The sequence below is a fragment of the Chelmon rostratus genome, chromosome 3 (assembly GCF_017976325.1).
Source record: "Chelmon rostratus isolate fCheRos1 chromosome 3, fCheRos1.pri, whole genome shotgun sequence".
Lineage (NCBI taxonomy): Eukaryota > Metazoa > Chordata > Actinopteri > Chaetodontiformes > Chaetodontidae > Chelmon > Chelmon rostratus.
Genome location: NC_055660.1, coordinates 927,255 through 943,806, shown reverse-complemented (window position 1 = coordinate 943,806; position 16,552 = coordinate 927,255). Strand labels below are relative to the sequence as shown.

The 16,552-nt window shown below is 45.9% G+C and overlaps 1 protein-coding gene across 1 annotated transcript; it reads left to right on the top strand.

Moving 5' to 3' along the window:
- On the top strand, positions 1 to 16,162 carry LOC121604068 (atlastin-2-like). Its single transcript, XM_041933468.1, has 13 exons — positions 1 to 93; positions 5,788 to 6,065; positions 8,170 to 8,304; positions 8,486 to 8,590; positions 8,795 to 8,845; positions 10,300 to 10,356; positions 10,594 to 10,686; positions 10,772 to 10,910; positions 11,232 to 11,359; positions 12,174 to 12,230; positions 12,395 to 12,466; positions 12,605 to 13,036; positions 13,604 to 16,162. Exons 1-13 carry the CDS (start codon positions 33 to 35, stop codon positions 13,712 to 13,714), a joined length of 1,719 nt encoding a protein of 572 aa, XP_041789402.1. The 5' UTR covers positions 1 to 32; the 3' UTR covers positions 13,715 to 16,162.
- Positions 16,163 to 16,552: the final 390 nt, after the last annotated feature.

Genomic DNA, 16,552 nt, shown 5'->3' with positions numbered 1-16,552 from the left:
GGCAGGCTGCCGCTATCAGCAGGTCAGGAAAGATGGCGGCGGAGGAGAGCAGGTTGAAGCAGCGGAATCACAAAAACAGCATCTTCAAAGAAGGTAATTAAACATACACCGAGGGTTGATTAGTTTCACCGACGCGAGAGATGACAGGGGATTTTTTTTATTATGTGGTCTCCACCGCCATTTGTGTGTTTCGTAGACGGTACATGTAATGAAATGACACTGCAGGGAGCGCTCCGCTTCGTCGAATAATCGCATCTCCTGTCGTTTCGCATCCTGCTGCAAATTAGCGCGTCCCGCTGTGTCAGAGCGGTAAAATGTCACTGAAACACGTTGCTTTGTTAAGTTATCAGTGACAGTGGCCGTGGGTAGGGTTTAAACATCGATTTATTCCCGCTGTGCGTAGTGTATTGTCACGAAGCGCCCAGCGTTAGGCGTTTTGTTAAAGCCGTCCAGCTGTCCTCACCTTCATCTGAATGTGTTTGTTGTTAGCGGAACAGCTAACAGTTGCTAGCCTCTTCTAGCTGATTCTTCATTGTTCTGTTGTTTCTGAAAGCTGTTTAACGGCTTGGTCAACAGCTGGTAGTTTGCAGCTAACGCCTGTAGCCTGTTTTCTATCGTCGCTAACCGTGTGCAGCAAGCTAACTTCAGTTGCTGTGTAATTTCAGCTAGGCTAGCACACTGTGCGGTGGATAATGGTGGTTTAACAGAACCGGCTTTTAACCTTACAACATTTGGCTTTGAGCTCCAAATGTTAGTTTAATGACAACACCGATAACACCGAATTCCATTTAAAAAGTCGGCCAGTTAAGCGAAATTTCCATTTTTGTTTGCTAGTATTCATGACACTAACTGTTGCCCCGTAAATCAGCTCAATGTTGGAATTAATCGTCATATATTTACAGTTCGGCTTTGATTTGGTCGTGTGACGTTAGTGAAGCTCCGATGGTAAAGCCACAGGGAACAACGAGTCAGTTATTATTATTTCTGGATAACGTTAAGCACCGTTGCTGTATGACCGCAGCTAGCAGGAAGTTTTGCGTGTGTTTTGGCGTGTAATACATCTGCTTTCGAGAGAAAAGGCAGCGTGCTGTGACAGGCTGCCCGGCACGGTGTTTGGGACAGGGAGACCCCCCCCCCCCCCCCCCCTCACTGAGCTGCTGGCCGTCCAGCTAACTCTATATTATCCTGTCATTATGGCATTTGTATCTTCTACACCACCTGCAGCTAAGTGCTCAGTGATTAGTCATTATCTCACCCATGAAAGCTGCCAGGCTGCTTACAGTGGGTTAGTTTCTGGGCTAGCTGCTAGCTGCTAGCTGCTGGGAAGCTGGCTGATGATGAAACGTGCCTTTTTCCTGTCCGTGCTTTGTCAACGTGAAGACGGGAAAGTTGTCTGTTAGTTTGAGCTGGATTACAGTCAGTGCTGGGATATGTTCGACTGGATCTTTAACACGGGTCAATGGAGTTTTAGTTACAGGAAAGTGCTGCTGCTCGTGTTGTTGCAGCTGCACCGTGCAGACCTGCACACAGTGTGCTCAGACAAAGTGGGGCAAATCCGGAGATAACGTTATATACACAGGCCTGGAACTAAGTCCGTTTTAGGGCAAGGCCACTTTGGCCTTTGGTAAATAGCAACTTGCTTTGGGCATGTCCAAAATGTAGGGCACCAAGCCAAAGGCGCATTAACAATAAGTGATTATCACATATTACAGGATGCAATCAACAATTAGGAGCCAGTGTATGTTTGAATTTCCCATACAATTCTGTCTGATTTATTTGTTTTAAATCTGAGCATCTCGTTATATATCAATGAGACAATATAATCTATAAATGGGCTGTATAAACTGTGATTAAAATTAATCTGCAACTGTTTTAGACTGAGATCATTAGAGCAGTGAAAAAACACTTTTTACATGTTCAACGTTAAAAAACTGATAAGAAACCTCTCAAGGTGAGACTACTAGTCTCTTATCACTACATATACTGCAAACACAGCAGCAGACAGAAAGAGGAGGTGTTATGTAGAGAAATATCTGCTGTTTTTGAGTGAATAATTGTTAACGTTACCTAAAAAAGAGAAGCTATAAAATAACGAGAATGATGAGCTTTCACGTTTCATCAGGAGTCGTTAATAACACCATCAAGCACATCGTGTTTAGGAAAGAAGTTAAAAAACATGAACACAAAGGGCAACAATTTACTGCACGCTGCTGCTACAAACACAGTTTAGTTCACTGATAAGTCGCCTGATCAGCCTCTGTCAGTAATCAATACAAACACACATTAATTGAATGTCAGACAACCTTATCATACTTTAGCAGTTACATAATGTTTGAGTCTGAGTCTCCCTGCACTCCTTTGGGAAAATATTAGGGCCAACTCTCTGTAAGAAATAATTCCCTACATGTCAGCAGAAACACATTCCTGTGTGTCATATGGTGACAGTCTTGTCAGTTCATCAGTATAATCAGTAAAGAAACAATATTTCCGTGTCCACGGCACTGATTGTTGTGTAATTCTTGTCCTGTATACGTGACTTTTAATTATCCTCTTACTCCAGATTCACACTTTGAAGTCTCGAGCTCTCCAAACTGCACATTATGTTGACTGAATAATTACTGATACACACTGATGGTTCTGGATACGTCGTTGTGTGCTGAATCAAAACTGGAATACTTGAATACTGTTTTTGTAGTTTTCCAAGAAGGCAAGTACTTTTACAAAGAAGCACATTAACATTAAACCTGCAGCGTTTTGAATGGAATTTGGTTGTATAATTTCTCGTCTTACATAAGGACGCAGTAGGACTGGCTGTCAGATCCAGTGTTTGTGGGTCCCACTAAGAGTGATCTGAAACAGTTCTGGATTATTATTCTCCTAATACAGATTCACATTTGAACTCTGCTGTGTGTCACTGCTGCACAGCTAGCAGTTTCTGCGTTAAAGGAAACGTTGTGAGGAATGTTGCTCATTCTTGAACTTAACAATCCTCGGCTCTGTGTTCTTATGTTTCATTAAGTCTCTTATGCCTCACACCCGACCTGAGAGCATCTCCTGGGGTCTAACAAACATGTCCTCAGGCCAGTAGGTCAGCAGTGCCGTGCAGCGTACCTGTCTGTTGTGAATGCAGCCAGACCAGACAGTTTTTAAAGTGACTGAGTGCTGAACAGGACTGTCAGCTGGCAGATCTCAGACCAGGTTCCTCTGCTATGTTCTGCTATGAGGAAGTCGACCCGTGTGAAACGACTGTGCTTATTCACTGCTGCAGTGAGTCGTATTAGTGAGCTAATAATGTGAAAGCTCACTGCAGCAGGCAGGAATACAAGACAAACATGATCCGATGATCCAGTTTATCATCAGTTTATCATCAGTTTATCATCAGTTTATCATAGTTTATCATCAGTTTTCAGGTTGTTTTCACCAAACATCTCTGTTCACACAGAGACGACAAAACAGGGAAATGTCTGTCTGCCTGTCTGTCTGTCTGTCTGTCTAAAGTATAAAACGAGTTACTCTAAGTGTCCGCTTGTTCGGCCTCTGTTCTGTTCCCTCCTGCTCTCTTTGATTAATTGGTCTGTGATATAATTAATGAATGACAATAATAAGGTGATCAGCTCATCAATAATCACCTGTTTACCAAGAGGCAAATAAAATCTCCACTTCACGATCAGAAGTCAACACGAGTGGTCGGAGAGGCGGGCACTATCAGCTGTAATCAGTCTGGGGAGCGTTTATAAAAAGAGAAAAAGACGCTCAGTTCATACAGTTAGTTTTTTAAAGTTTTGGCTTCTTTTTAGGCAACACTTCTTCCTCATGATGATGATGATGATGTTAAAGGGATGAGTGCAATGTTCAAAGATGTATTACGGCAACATTTAAATATCCAGAAATTAAATCAAACTCAGTGAAATGTTGTAAATGACATAATTCACTCTGATCAGTTACTGGAGGCTAGCCTGAGCCCCGGCTGTGTTCAGGTGACTCCAGTCATTACTGTGGCCAAAAATATCACGATAAATAATCTAATCTGACGATGTGGCCTCAAACTTTCTGTAAATACAAGACTTTGCACCAGACTTTGGTCCCAATTCAGTTCAGTGATTTCAAATTCTCACATTTAAAAACTTGAACAAGATAATATTTGATGTTTTTCATGACAGCTTAAGATAAATCTATATATTTATTATATATTTATCTATTTCTGTCGGACTGTTTCAGCTTCGTGCTGCGTTTCTGTGTTCACTGGAGACGTGTTTGTCCTCAGGCAGCCGATGTGCTGTACAGAGGAAGCACTGGGACAGTGAATTATCCAGCTCACTGCTCTCCTTAAAAGCCTCAGTTAAAGCACACGTCGTTCAAAAGTCGTCCCAAAGCCAGTTTTTATGTCGACCTGTACATTATTGAAGTGTTCCTCGGGAAGATGTGGTGGATTTACCCTGCCGGCTGCTTGCTGGACGTGGTGAAAGCAGATCAGTGTTGTTGTGTCGCTGCCTGCGGAGCTCTCACATGGCCGACCGGCTCAACACTGACCTGAATGAAGACTCTTCTTCCCACGAGGCCGCAGGCTGCTCCAGCCTGCTCGGTTAGCTGCGCGATCACAAGACAGCGCTCGAGTGAGCGCCGTCACGTAGCCACAAGGTCACGGAAACAATCCCCAAAATGGACACACGGCGGCTTTATCGTCCTCGGGCAGTGAAAACACGGCAGCATTTACACGGGTCTCTGCAGCTTGTTTCACCTGATTTCAGATCAGTGAGCTACAGATGACAGAACCACTTACTCTGACCTATCAGATGAAGGCAAAAAATAGTCAAATATAGTTTATACTAATAATAATGTCTTCCTGTAATATCCAGACGCCATGTAACCAGAGCTGCAGATCAGTGAGGTGTAACTGCTGCCATACAAGGAGAGCTCAAAGTCCGCCGGTTATAACTGACTCCAGAACAACACTGACCCATGGCTCTGTCTATTTACTGTAAATCCAGCCAGCCCTGCCATCCCATAATGGCAGTGGTTCGCTTCAGCCTTCCTCTTGGCTGAGCTCCTGTGAAACTTCACTGACTGTACGAGGTCAGGAAACTTTTTCTGTCACTGATCATCAGAGCTATTATTGCTTAGCAATAATATAACTGCACAGAGTATAAAATACCTTCTAGTGCAAGAGGAGTGGGTTATAGATGTTCACAGTCACAGAGGAGGTAGATGACTCCAGGTATTTAGAGCTTATTGCACATAATAACTGTACAGTAGAGTTGTACAGTCTGCCAGCGGTGGAATGAAGGACCTGCGGTATGTTTTCAACTTCTTCTTCTGGATTATTTCAAGTGTTATTGTCCAATTTCAGTGACTGTGGGTGTAAGTGTGTTAAAGTCTCAGCCAAATGTTATAGTAAACATACTGCAAAATAATGCAAAATACTGCAAAATAATGCAAAATACTGCAAAATAATGCAAAGTACAGAGGCGGCCGGCCGTGTTTGTCTGATGAAAGTATGTGAAAGAATGCATCACCCTGTAGGTTGTTTCCTGTTGAATTTTGTGTTTACTGACACATACCTTCATCACCTGGACTCACTTCAATATGCTGAACCAGCTTCAGCCTCAGATTTATTCAGAAGTGCCTTTAGGTGGAGTTTAGGAGACATAACATACACATAACAAGTTCAGAAGCAACAGCCAATAACAGCCCAGCAAGTCATGTGATCATCCAATCAGCTGTAGGAGGTTGAGCTTCAACATTTCCGTCAGGAAGTGTTTTTTCTGACCCTTCAACTTTCCCTCTCAGGCGGCCATGGGTTTCAATCAGACACATCCCAGATGAGGCGTGAAGAGGAGGAAGACGACCTGCTGGAGGAGGAAGAAGTGGGCGTGGCCAGGCCGGTGCAGATCGTGGTGGCGGATGAGGAGGAGCACTCGTTCTCGCTGCAAGAGGAGGCGCTGGAGCGGCTGCTGCTGCAGGAGGAGGTGCAGGATCTCCACGTGGTCGTCGTCTCCGTGGCCGGAGCTTTCCGCAAGGGCAAGTCCTTCCTGCTGGACTTCATGCTGCGCTTCATGTACAAACAGGTACGCCGCTGGACTGTAGAATACTGCGTCAAACTCAGTACAGTTCTTGACCTTGAAAAAGGTGGTTTGATGAAATGATCAGAACTAAAGGTCCACTTACTAGTTTCTTTTCTGGAGCTTTTAGCTGTATTGCACAGTCTTCATCCGTTGATGGAGTTGCCTCAGTTGTCATGGAGATGGATCTGTTGAAAAGCTCAGTAATGTTATGATGTCATCAATAATAAATAATAGGAATTGGCAATGTGTCACCTTAAAGGATAAATTCTTATTATGAATCTTATTCCAGCACTCACACATGTGACGGCCCCTGTGGTGTCTTCTCTGTGTCTGTGTGTGTCTGTCTGTGTCTGTGTCTGTCTGTCTGTCATAAATTTGGTTGCACAATGTGTTTTACATCATAGCAAGTTTATGTCAAATGACCCATGTGATATTTTAATGAGAGGCTGCTATCAGACTGATGCTGCGTTAACTTCTTTGTCACATGTGCAGCAGCTGCAGTGAAGCAGTCGTTGACAATGAAGTTCGTTCTCAGCTCGTTCAAACAAAATGTAAAAACAGGAACATCCAAATCGTCCTTTGTCTCAGTCCCTCCCGGCGAGGATTCACAGAGAGACACAGGAAACCAAACGAGGAGAGAGGAAACGAGGAAACCTTTCCTCTGAAACGTCACGCAAAGCCACATCGGATCAGCTGATTGTAAATTCTGTCGTAGAAGACAGTAAAACGTAAAATGTTTTAACCTTGGATGGCGGTGAAGACGTTGAAATAAAGTAATAAAATAGAATATTAGGTATATGAAGTCCTAGACTGAGGTAGGCTGGTGCACGGTCGTGATGAGCCGGTAACGGACAACAGATACTGTGTGTTGTTGTTGTTTTCAGGAACATATGTGATATAATGTGGTTGAAGTTCATCAGTGGGGAGCAAATCATTCATCCTTTCACTGGAACTGTTCTGGCTGGAAACAAATAAGTTCCCATCAGATTTGTTGGTATGAACTCCTGCATCAGTTAAAGTGTCTGACAGTGTAGAAAAGTGAGCGTTTGTGTTGTGAGTCGACCTTTTGGCCCCGTTAATCTACGGTAAGCACCGAGGAACATTCTGGAGGGATTCATCGCGCTGTAAAGAGGATTTCACGCCGGCACAATGCCGGCTCTGTGGCTGGGCCTCTGCGGAGCTCACCGCTGCTTATTTCACACATAAAGGCCATCTTTATGCGTAGAATAAGCCCCGCCCACGCAGGTCAGGTCGCGGCACAGTTCCATTTCATACACCTCCTGCACAGGTCTCAAAGCTTGAGGTCAAACGTGGGATAGGACGCTTCAAAGCTCCTAAAAGGATCGTACTGAACTTTTCCATGTTTGACTTAAAGGAGAACAGTGTAAGACATCCAGAACAAACTGCGTCTCCATCGACCCCGGAGTCAGCATCCTGGTCGGATCACCTCAGCACTGTTCTCGCTGGTGTCAAACTGGCCCCCTTTGGAGGCTGCTGAACCCGGTTCTGTTGCCTGCGGTTTAAACACCGACGATAACCCCCGAGGCTCCAGGCTCTCAGCTGATGGAGCCACTAGCTGTGCAGCTAGCGGAGATAACTAGCTACGGGCAGCTTAGCAGAGCGTACAGTGAGCAGCAGTTAGCAGTTACTCTGGTGATATGCTGCCCCCTGTTGGTTTGGAATGGCACGTGGCCAGTGCTTACTCATTGTTCCTTTAACACAGAATTCATGTGTCGTATGTGTGAATTGAAGAAGTTACACGTTGCTTCATTTGCACCAAGTCTGAAGAGTGAAAATGGAGCTCCTCTATTTTATTTAACTAGTCTGAAAACCTGTGTGCTGTGCTCTTACTGTCAGTGAAAAGCAGCTTTTTAAAACCTTTCAAAGGCTTAAAACCCCAGAGCGTCCACCCCTCCCTGATATCCTGTTTGTCAAACCTGCTAACGCTCCATCTCAACCATCACACCGACGGTGTTTGGTGTGATTCATCACATGAAGCACATGACGTGCTTTCCACGTCGTTTCAGTCTGCTCTCTGAGGTTCGCTTTGTCGTGTTGAGCTGTAACAGCGTGATGACCTCTCCACCCTCCTCTTGTCTCCGTCCAGTCGTCCGGTTCGTGGGTCGGCGGGGAGGAGGAGCCTCTGACCGGCTTCACCTGGCGAGGCGGCTGCGAGAGGGAGACCACAGGCATCCTGGCCTGGAGTGAAGTGTTTGTGGTGGAGAAACCAGACGGCTGCAAGGTCAGTTTACAGGCTGAGGCAGCGTTCACAGCCAGCATCCTCTGAGCTCTTTGAATTCCTCCTTTAAAACCATGTTTCAGCTTCCTGTAGCACAGTGTAGTGTGTGTCCAGGCTAATCCCAGCTGATCACACAACATAATCTAGTTGGATTTAAAACTGTACGAGTGTTTTGTTCTTGCAGGTTGCAGTTCTACTTATCGACACACAGGGGGCGTTCGACAGCCAGTCGACCATCAAAGACTGTGCCACGCTGTTCGCCCTGAGCACCATGACCAGCTCTGTCCAGGTCAGTTTAATGACAGGACTGATGGCATCAGTGTGAATGACTCGTTCCTCAGTTTGATGCTTCAGAACTGTGTCAAACAAGTTTCAGATGAGATGCGTCAGGATTGGTTTCCTGTGTGTTCGGGGTTTTAAAGTAATAACAGTCTTAGTATGATGGCACCAGGTGACCAACGGGTTGACGTCTTGGTTTGTTGTTGTGTCTCAGGTGTACAACCTGTCCCAGAATGTCCAGGAGGACGACCTCCAGCACCTCCAGGTCAGTAACAGCATGCAGACGGCTTTCATGGCTCATGTGAGCATTTTTGAATAAAAATGATTCCTCATTCAATCTGCAGGGTGAACTTAATATAAAAACATAAGCTAAATTATGGGAAATGCACATTATCATTCTAACATTTGATGTTTGCTCGCCCCCTGGTGGCTGCGACCTGAGCAGCAGAAGACACTGATCCTCATCAGGTTCTCTGTTGGGGAGACGATTCTCCCACAATGCCATGCAAAAAAGTAATCAGCTGTGAAAATGAAAGTAAAGTGGAAGCCAAGTCTTTCATTTCATCACTAAATAATACTGTTTAACAAATATTAAAAAAATAACTGAACAGTATAAACAGCTCCATTGCTTAACATTGTCAAAAAACAGTCTTTCACCCTTTTTGGCCGCTCTAAGCTCCGGTACCATCACAAGTAGAGAAAATCATAACAGTTATTTCACTAACGAGGCTTCTTAAACTGCTGCTTGCTCACAGCTAATTGAAGACTTGTTAAGATGTGTGAATCATTCATGAACTCCAGATCGACTCTGCTTCAGGCGTCACCAACGGTCCCTCCTCCCTGCATGATGGTGTTAGGACGTAGAGGAGGACTTCACCTCAGGGGGGTCAGGGACGGGTCTAATCAACACGCTACATTAATCAGTGAATGGGAAACACTGATTTTAGAACTGAGGTTGTTAATGTTGGTGTTAGTCAGAGAAGAACGGTGAGATCCTCACAGACTCATTAATGAGCACCTGTTCAGAGTTTTGTCATTGAGCTTAAACAGTTTGGTGACGTTACGCTCCAGTTTCAGTCACTCTGTTCGATTATGACCCCCCCCCCCTGAACCTTCAGTCACTTCTTACCGTCCTCTCCTGATCAGGAGGCGTCTGAACGACCCGGCAGAGCGGCTTCGTGCTGATTCCTAATCCAGCACATTTACAGCAGCTCTTCTGCTTGAAGCTCATCTTCTTTTGAGGATGAGAGCGAGGAGCTCCATATCAGGTGTTTCCATGTGTTCATGTCGGGATTAACCTCTGAACTAAAGCCAGCGGGCGGCCATATGAGGCAGAAGGCAGCTCAGGCTGAGAGGCTGCCAGGAGTGTTTGACCGTGGGAAGTTTTCTTCTATCTTTGGTCCCGGCTGCTCGTCCCTGCGCCTCAGAGCAGCTGTCAGTCAAACGGCCTCTGATAACCTTTATGATCTTCTGTCGCTGCAGCGTTTCTGGTCTGGATGATGCCCTCACGGTTCAGATTGTTTCTGAGATGGTTCAGGTAAAAAGCCTCAGTGAGACATGAGTCGGGCCGAAGCTTCTCTCTGCAGCATTAGAGGCTTTTCATGCAGAGCGTCTGGAGCAGGAAATGGAAAAGCTTTCATGGATCAGACACACGCTCGTATACTAATTGAGCTTTATGATGCGTTGTGATGTTTTGATGAGGTTGTTTCCTCTCCTCAGCTCTTCACTGAGTACGGACGACTGGCCCTGGAGGAAGTCTACGAGAAACCCTTCCAGGTGTGAAACCGTTTTCACTCAATATTCACAGAGACATTAACACAGCATCGTGTTCCACTTCTTGGGTCGAGCTGTTTGAAAGAAGCTCATCATCTTGAGTTTGTGCAGGAAAAACTGAAATATAAATATATATATATATGTATATATTGGAACAAAAGGCTTTGTCTTGTTCCTTAACGACTTGTGATCAGTTACGGGTCCTGGATCAGTAACCTCTGAATGTTTCTCTGCGTTCAGACTCTGATGTTCCTGATCAGAGACTGGAGTTACCCCTACGAGCATCCATACGGTCTGGAGGGAGGACAGAGCTTCCTGGAGAAACGGCTGCAGGTTGGTCTCACCGCTCGGGCTGAAGCTTCTGTCTCTGATGTTAACGTCTCCACGCTGACGTGAATGTGCCGACGTCTGTGTGCAGGTGAAGCAGAACCAACACGAGGAGCTGCAGAATGTCAGGAAACACATCCACTCCTGCTTCTCCAACATCAGCTGCTTCCTGCTGCCCCACCCCGGCCTCAAGGTGGCCACCAACCCTCACTTTGACGGACGGCTCAGAGGTGAAACGCCAGCACGGACGCAAAAAACTCGCAAAAAAATGGCTAAAAACTCAACAGTTTGTTCTGTAACAGTTTAGAGATAACGTTCAGGAACCAGCACCTACAGAGTCAGAACGTCCTGTTTTCATGAACGCCACATTATTGTTTTGCTAAACATTGTTCCTGCCCATATTTTCTTATTATTTATTATCATCATCACTCTGCTGGTCCTCCTGTATGAGCTGAAAATGAGTCTTTGAGTGAAGGCTGAGGTCTACAGACTTCACTAAGCTTGTGTTGACGCAGTCCGCTGTGATGACGTGGGCTCGGTGTGTGTCTCAGATATCGACGAGGACTTCAAGAAGGAGCTGGTGAACCTCGTCCCGAAGCTGCTGTCTCCAGAAAACCTGGTGGAAAAAGAGATCGGAGGAGTGAAGATCACCTGCAGAGACCTGCTGCACTACTTTAAAGTGAGTTCATATCATCCGCCTGACGAGACTCTTCATTTAGTGGGTCAGGAAGATTTTCTGGCTGATTTCACACAAAGTGTTATTTCCTTTAACTGTTCTGAACAGTTTTTTGTAAATTAATGCCATTATTGAGGAAAAGGTTTCAGTTTATTAGGAGAGAGAATGATATTTAATATTTTGTTGAGTATAAATGTTTAAATCCTGGTTGAAAGCCAGAGGAAAGGTCAGTGAGTCGATTGTTTTTCATAGTTTTGCAGCTTCACTGAGCTCTCAGTCAGAAAAGGCGGCTGTTCACCTTTTTTGTGGTCAAGGTAACTTTACTGATACCTGTAGGTAGATTTGTTCTGGAGAGGTCCATCTCAAACATTATGCACAACATTTAGAAACACAGGACACATACAGAAGACAGATTAACAGCAGACATTGACAGGTACTCCCAGCAGCTCACTGATCATGGCTAAAAGACTAAATAAATAAATAAAATAAATAAGTCATTAAATATCACTAAAAATGCCAATATAAGACCTGTTAGGAGCATGCTAAGAAAACATAAGAGCATGATACGAGGGACAGTAAAACAATAAGTAAAGAAATAAGTAAGCAAGTTAAGACCACGTTAAAATAGGACAGACCTCCTATTTAAAAGAGAAACTGCAGCAGGAACAAAGCTGTTCCTGTAGCGAGTGGTCCTAACTCTCAGGACTATGTGGTTGAACTTCTCAGACTGTATTAAAACGCCTGCAGTCTGTTTTTCCGTGTTTTGGACGTCGTCTGTCTGAATGTTTCAGAGTTCACTTCAGTTGTTGTTTTTCAGGCCTACATGAAGATCTACCAGGGAGAGGAGCTTCCTCACCCCAAGTCAATGCTGCAGGTCAGTGTACTTCACATAATCTCACGGCGAAACAGCGCCGCCTGCTGGACAGTTTAAAGTTAAAGAGCCGGCGTCAGTGATGCTGTTTGAGCGACACGTCAGATCCCGTGTGTGTTAACTCCACTTCTCCATGTTGAATGCATGTGTTGTCATCTGTTACCTAGGCAACAGCTGAAGCTAATAACCTTGCAGCTGTAGCAGGAGCCAAAGATGTATACAACAAAAGCATGGAGCAGGTAACGCATCACTTCCTGTCCACTGATGTTTGCGCCCGCTGTCGTGGCGAGTCAGATCCAGGACTGATAAAATGAATCATTGATGTTTTCTTTGTATTAAGATGTTGTTGAGTTAACTCGTCGTGCATCGTCTGGCAGGTCTGCGGCGGTGACAAACCCTACATTTCCCCGGCGGAGCTGGAGCGGCGTCACGTGGAGCTGCGGCAGGTGTCGGTGCGCCACTTCCGCTCCGTCAAGAAGATGGGCGGCGAGGATTTCTGCCGGCGCTACCAGGAGCAGCTGGAGGCGGAGCTCGATGAGGCCTACGCCAACTTCAGCAAGCACAACGACGGCAAGAACATCTTCTACGCCGCGCGGACGCCCGCCACGCTGTTCGCCGTCATGTTCGTCATGTACGTGGTGTCGCTGGTCACGGGCTTCGTGGGCATCAACTCCGTGGCCACGCTGTGTAATCTGGTGATGGGCGTCACTCTGACGGCGCTCTGCGTCTGGGCTTACGTCAAATACTCCGGAGAGTTCCGCGAGGTGGGAGGAGTCATCGACCAGGTGGCCGAAACCCTGTGGGAACAGGTGAGAGGGCGTCCGTCCTGTCCTCTGGTCTGCACGTCTGTCCGTCTGTCTGTCTGTCTGTCTCCACCTCTCTGGTGGCTTCATTTAAAGGTGCAGCACGTTAGCTGCATTTAGCAGTGATGCTGCAAAATGTACTTAAGAAATGAGGAATGTAGAGTGTGAGCTCCTCTAAAAACACCTGTATGCATCATCTGTACCTGGATGATCTGCAGGTGACTGACTCTCATGTGGTGAAAATATGAGCTGATGTTGAAAAAGTTCAGACCTCGTTTGTTCAGCTTCATTCTGGACTAAAGGAAACTTTTCACTGACGGTTCAGACTCAGTGCCAACACTTTCTTTTTCTCCCTCCTCTTCCTCTCATCCTTCCTCTCTCAATGCTTCCAGAGGACTCCTCGAAAGGTGAGCGCTGAGGAGTCAAAGTGATCAATGCAGATGATTGTTGACGGTGTCTCTATGTCTGGTCCGACCACACGGGGGCGATCTGCCGGCAGAGTGTGTGTGTTTGAGTATTTAAGGCCCGGCACTCTCTCAGCCTGACCTCCTCGCTCTCCTCCTCTTCCTCCAGGTTTTCTCCAAACTCTTCGAAGTGGCGCGGAGTCGAGTCCCGTTGGGAACCCTGATCCCGGCGCCGCGGCCCCGGCTCGCCTCCAACAACAACGTCAAGAAGAAAAACTAGCAGCACGCCACCCCCCCCCCCTCTCCCGCCGCTCGGTTTTGAAACAACGTTTTTAGGACGGTCGAGACGTGTAATCGGTTTTTGTTCTGAGCGTAGCCGATGGTTCCTCGCCGCGCTGGCTGTAGGTTTAAGGACTCGCTGTAGACCCGGACGAAGCAGTGTGATGTATTTTATTATTTGTCAGTGGGCGGGGTTAAGGTATTTATTGGTGGGAGGAGCCATTGTTTTATCACTGAACGTCATCGCAGGTGACAACTCGACATTAACGATTCCCATTTATGTGAATGTATGAATGAAGAGCACGACCACAGGTCCCCCCCCCCCCTTCCTGTCGTCTCCGTCAGGTGTTTCACAACCAAAGTTTACAGCTTTACTCGCAGACGCTCTCAGACCGAGGCGGACCAACAGGCGGGAAGCTGAGCTGACGCAGTCAGAACAGTTCGGTTTCAGGGAGTCGTCCAGTTCTTCTCACTCAGATGTCGACGTTCCCGTGCGGCGACTCGCCGCGCCGAGCGTCTCAGTCGACTTAACGATCTGTTGAAATGACCAAAAATCTGTCAGACTGCAGGAAAACTGCACCACGCATCTGTGCTAGATATTCACTCCGCTCTTCCCGGAGCTTTCGACCGTTCCCGCAGTCTTCTTCAGCGTCATGTGACCTCAGCGCGGGAAGTGTCGGAAAGCTCCGGGAACAGCTGAGCACGTGAGCGAGTCTTCCATTCAGAATATTTACCACAAACTAACAAAGCGTCGTGACTGTTGAAGTGCTTCAGAGCAGAGACGGTGGACCCTCAGCTGTGCGTCATGTGATCCGGTCACATGACGTCTGCGTGCGAACGTGTTCCCGCTGTGTCCAGACGCTGATTTAAAGCCAGTATTTTCACGGCGTGGAAACGTCTGTGAGGTCACATGATGTTGGATACTGAACAGGAAATAACATTTAGATTTTCTGCGTCAGGTTTGTTAGCTTAGCATCACTCACCTGTGATCGGTGGGGTTCTCACAGCTGTGGGAGCAGTTAGCAGGAAGTGTGATTCAGCATGACTCCATGTTTTCTGCTTAAATACAGAAAGTTTAGTTAAATGTTTCAGACTTGACGTGAATCCACCTCCTGCAGATAAATCCACAGGAACCAGACGCCAACACGCCTCCAGCAGACGGCCGCCGCTCCAACAACACGTCACGAGTTTGTCTGATTTTGAGAAAGTAGAACTGTTCGTAAAATGCTAAACTCCCCTGAAACCCGCCGACCCTGAAGTGTCCGTTAAGCGTCAGCTGGCCGCATGTCGAAAGGCCGTCGTGCAGACAGATGTGCTGCTGAGCGTCTGTTGGTCATTTCAGACCAGATCACGACTTGATTCTTAGTTATTTTTTATTTCGAGATGATCAGTAATGACGCGATCATGACTCCAGTATTGTTTCGTGCTTCTTTTACTTTAAATGTTCATTGTTTTGGGATCTGAAGTCCAGAGCTCAGATATTTAGGAACTATTTCTTGACAAACAGCAGTTATCCTTCCGCCACCGCCCAGTTCTGTACTGAACGCACAAACATGAGCTTGATATCCATCTAAATGTGCGTATTCACCAAAATACTGAGCTCCTCCTTAAATCATTCGATGTCTCTGGATTATTCTGGGATGTCAGACATTTCCATATTTGACCTGGTAGTTGGCGATGAGGATCTGAGTGCCAGACTTTTCTTCCTCCAGTCCAGTTCAGCTGAGACCTGTAGATAATTATTTAAGTCCAGTGTTATTCCTCCTCCTCCTCTTCCTCCTCCTCCTCCTCCTGTCGACAACCCTGAAGGACTGAATCACCTCCTGATTTTAAAGCACCAGAAGCCATTTAGCAACACGGTAACAATCACTGCAGCTGTGGCATCGCCCTCCTGAAACAAACACTGAAAACGGCTCCAGTTTCTCGTTTTAAAGCCAGAATCCGTCGGTCGGATGAATGAACGGTTCATTCCAAACGTCGGCCTCGTCCGGAGGTCCGCGTCACCACATCGTCGTTTTCCTGGATCATTCTTCTTTAATCATCATTCCATCCACAACATCACCAGGGTGTGCTTTTTGTTTTTGTACAGTTGAGTTTTTTACAGCCTCACCCACACACAGGGCATGTGTATGAAATATATACATATATAAATATAAATTTTCTAGACTTTTGTAGCTGGAAGAACAACGTTTGGCTGGTAGACCAGATTCAGCGCACTGGATGTAAAGGAATGCTTTCGTGATTTGTGGATATGTCTAATAAATTCCTTTTTTATATATATTTGTAAATTTAATCTGACATGAGCACTGCGATTCCACCCCCTGCTGGCAAAGAATGTTTATAATCTGGATCTTTTTTCTTTCTTTCTTTTTTGTCTTCTGTTGCATTTTAAAGTTATTTTCGTTAATTTATTTTTCAGTACAATATTAAACCAAACTCCTACAACACACAGGTCGGTGTCCTTCGTTTTCTTGACTCTGAGATGTTTCGACTGTTCGCTGGCCTCAGCGACACAACACAGCAGTCTGACATCGTGTCTCCTCATTGGATTCATTATGAGTGATGTCACTGTGTGTCACTTGAGTCGACCCTGATGTTTTATTCAGAAATTGTCCTCAAGCATCAATGAGTCCAACTGTGGTGGGTGTTCAGAGTAATTATGCTGCTGCTAATTGCTAAGCGTATTATGCTAACATTTGTCAACACACAGTGGCTTGGTTAACTGGTGTTTTATCGCTGGTTAGCACTGCTAAACGCTGTGTAAAAGCAAATCTAACATGCTAATAAAAGCTAACCTGTTAGCCTGAAGGCCTTTTAAGTGTTAGCATGCCCAGATGTT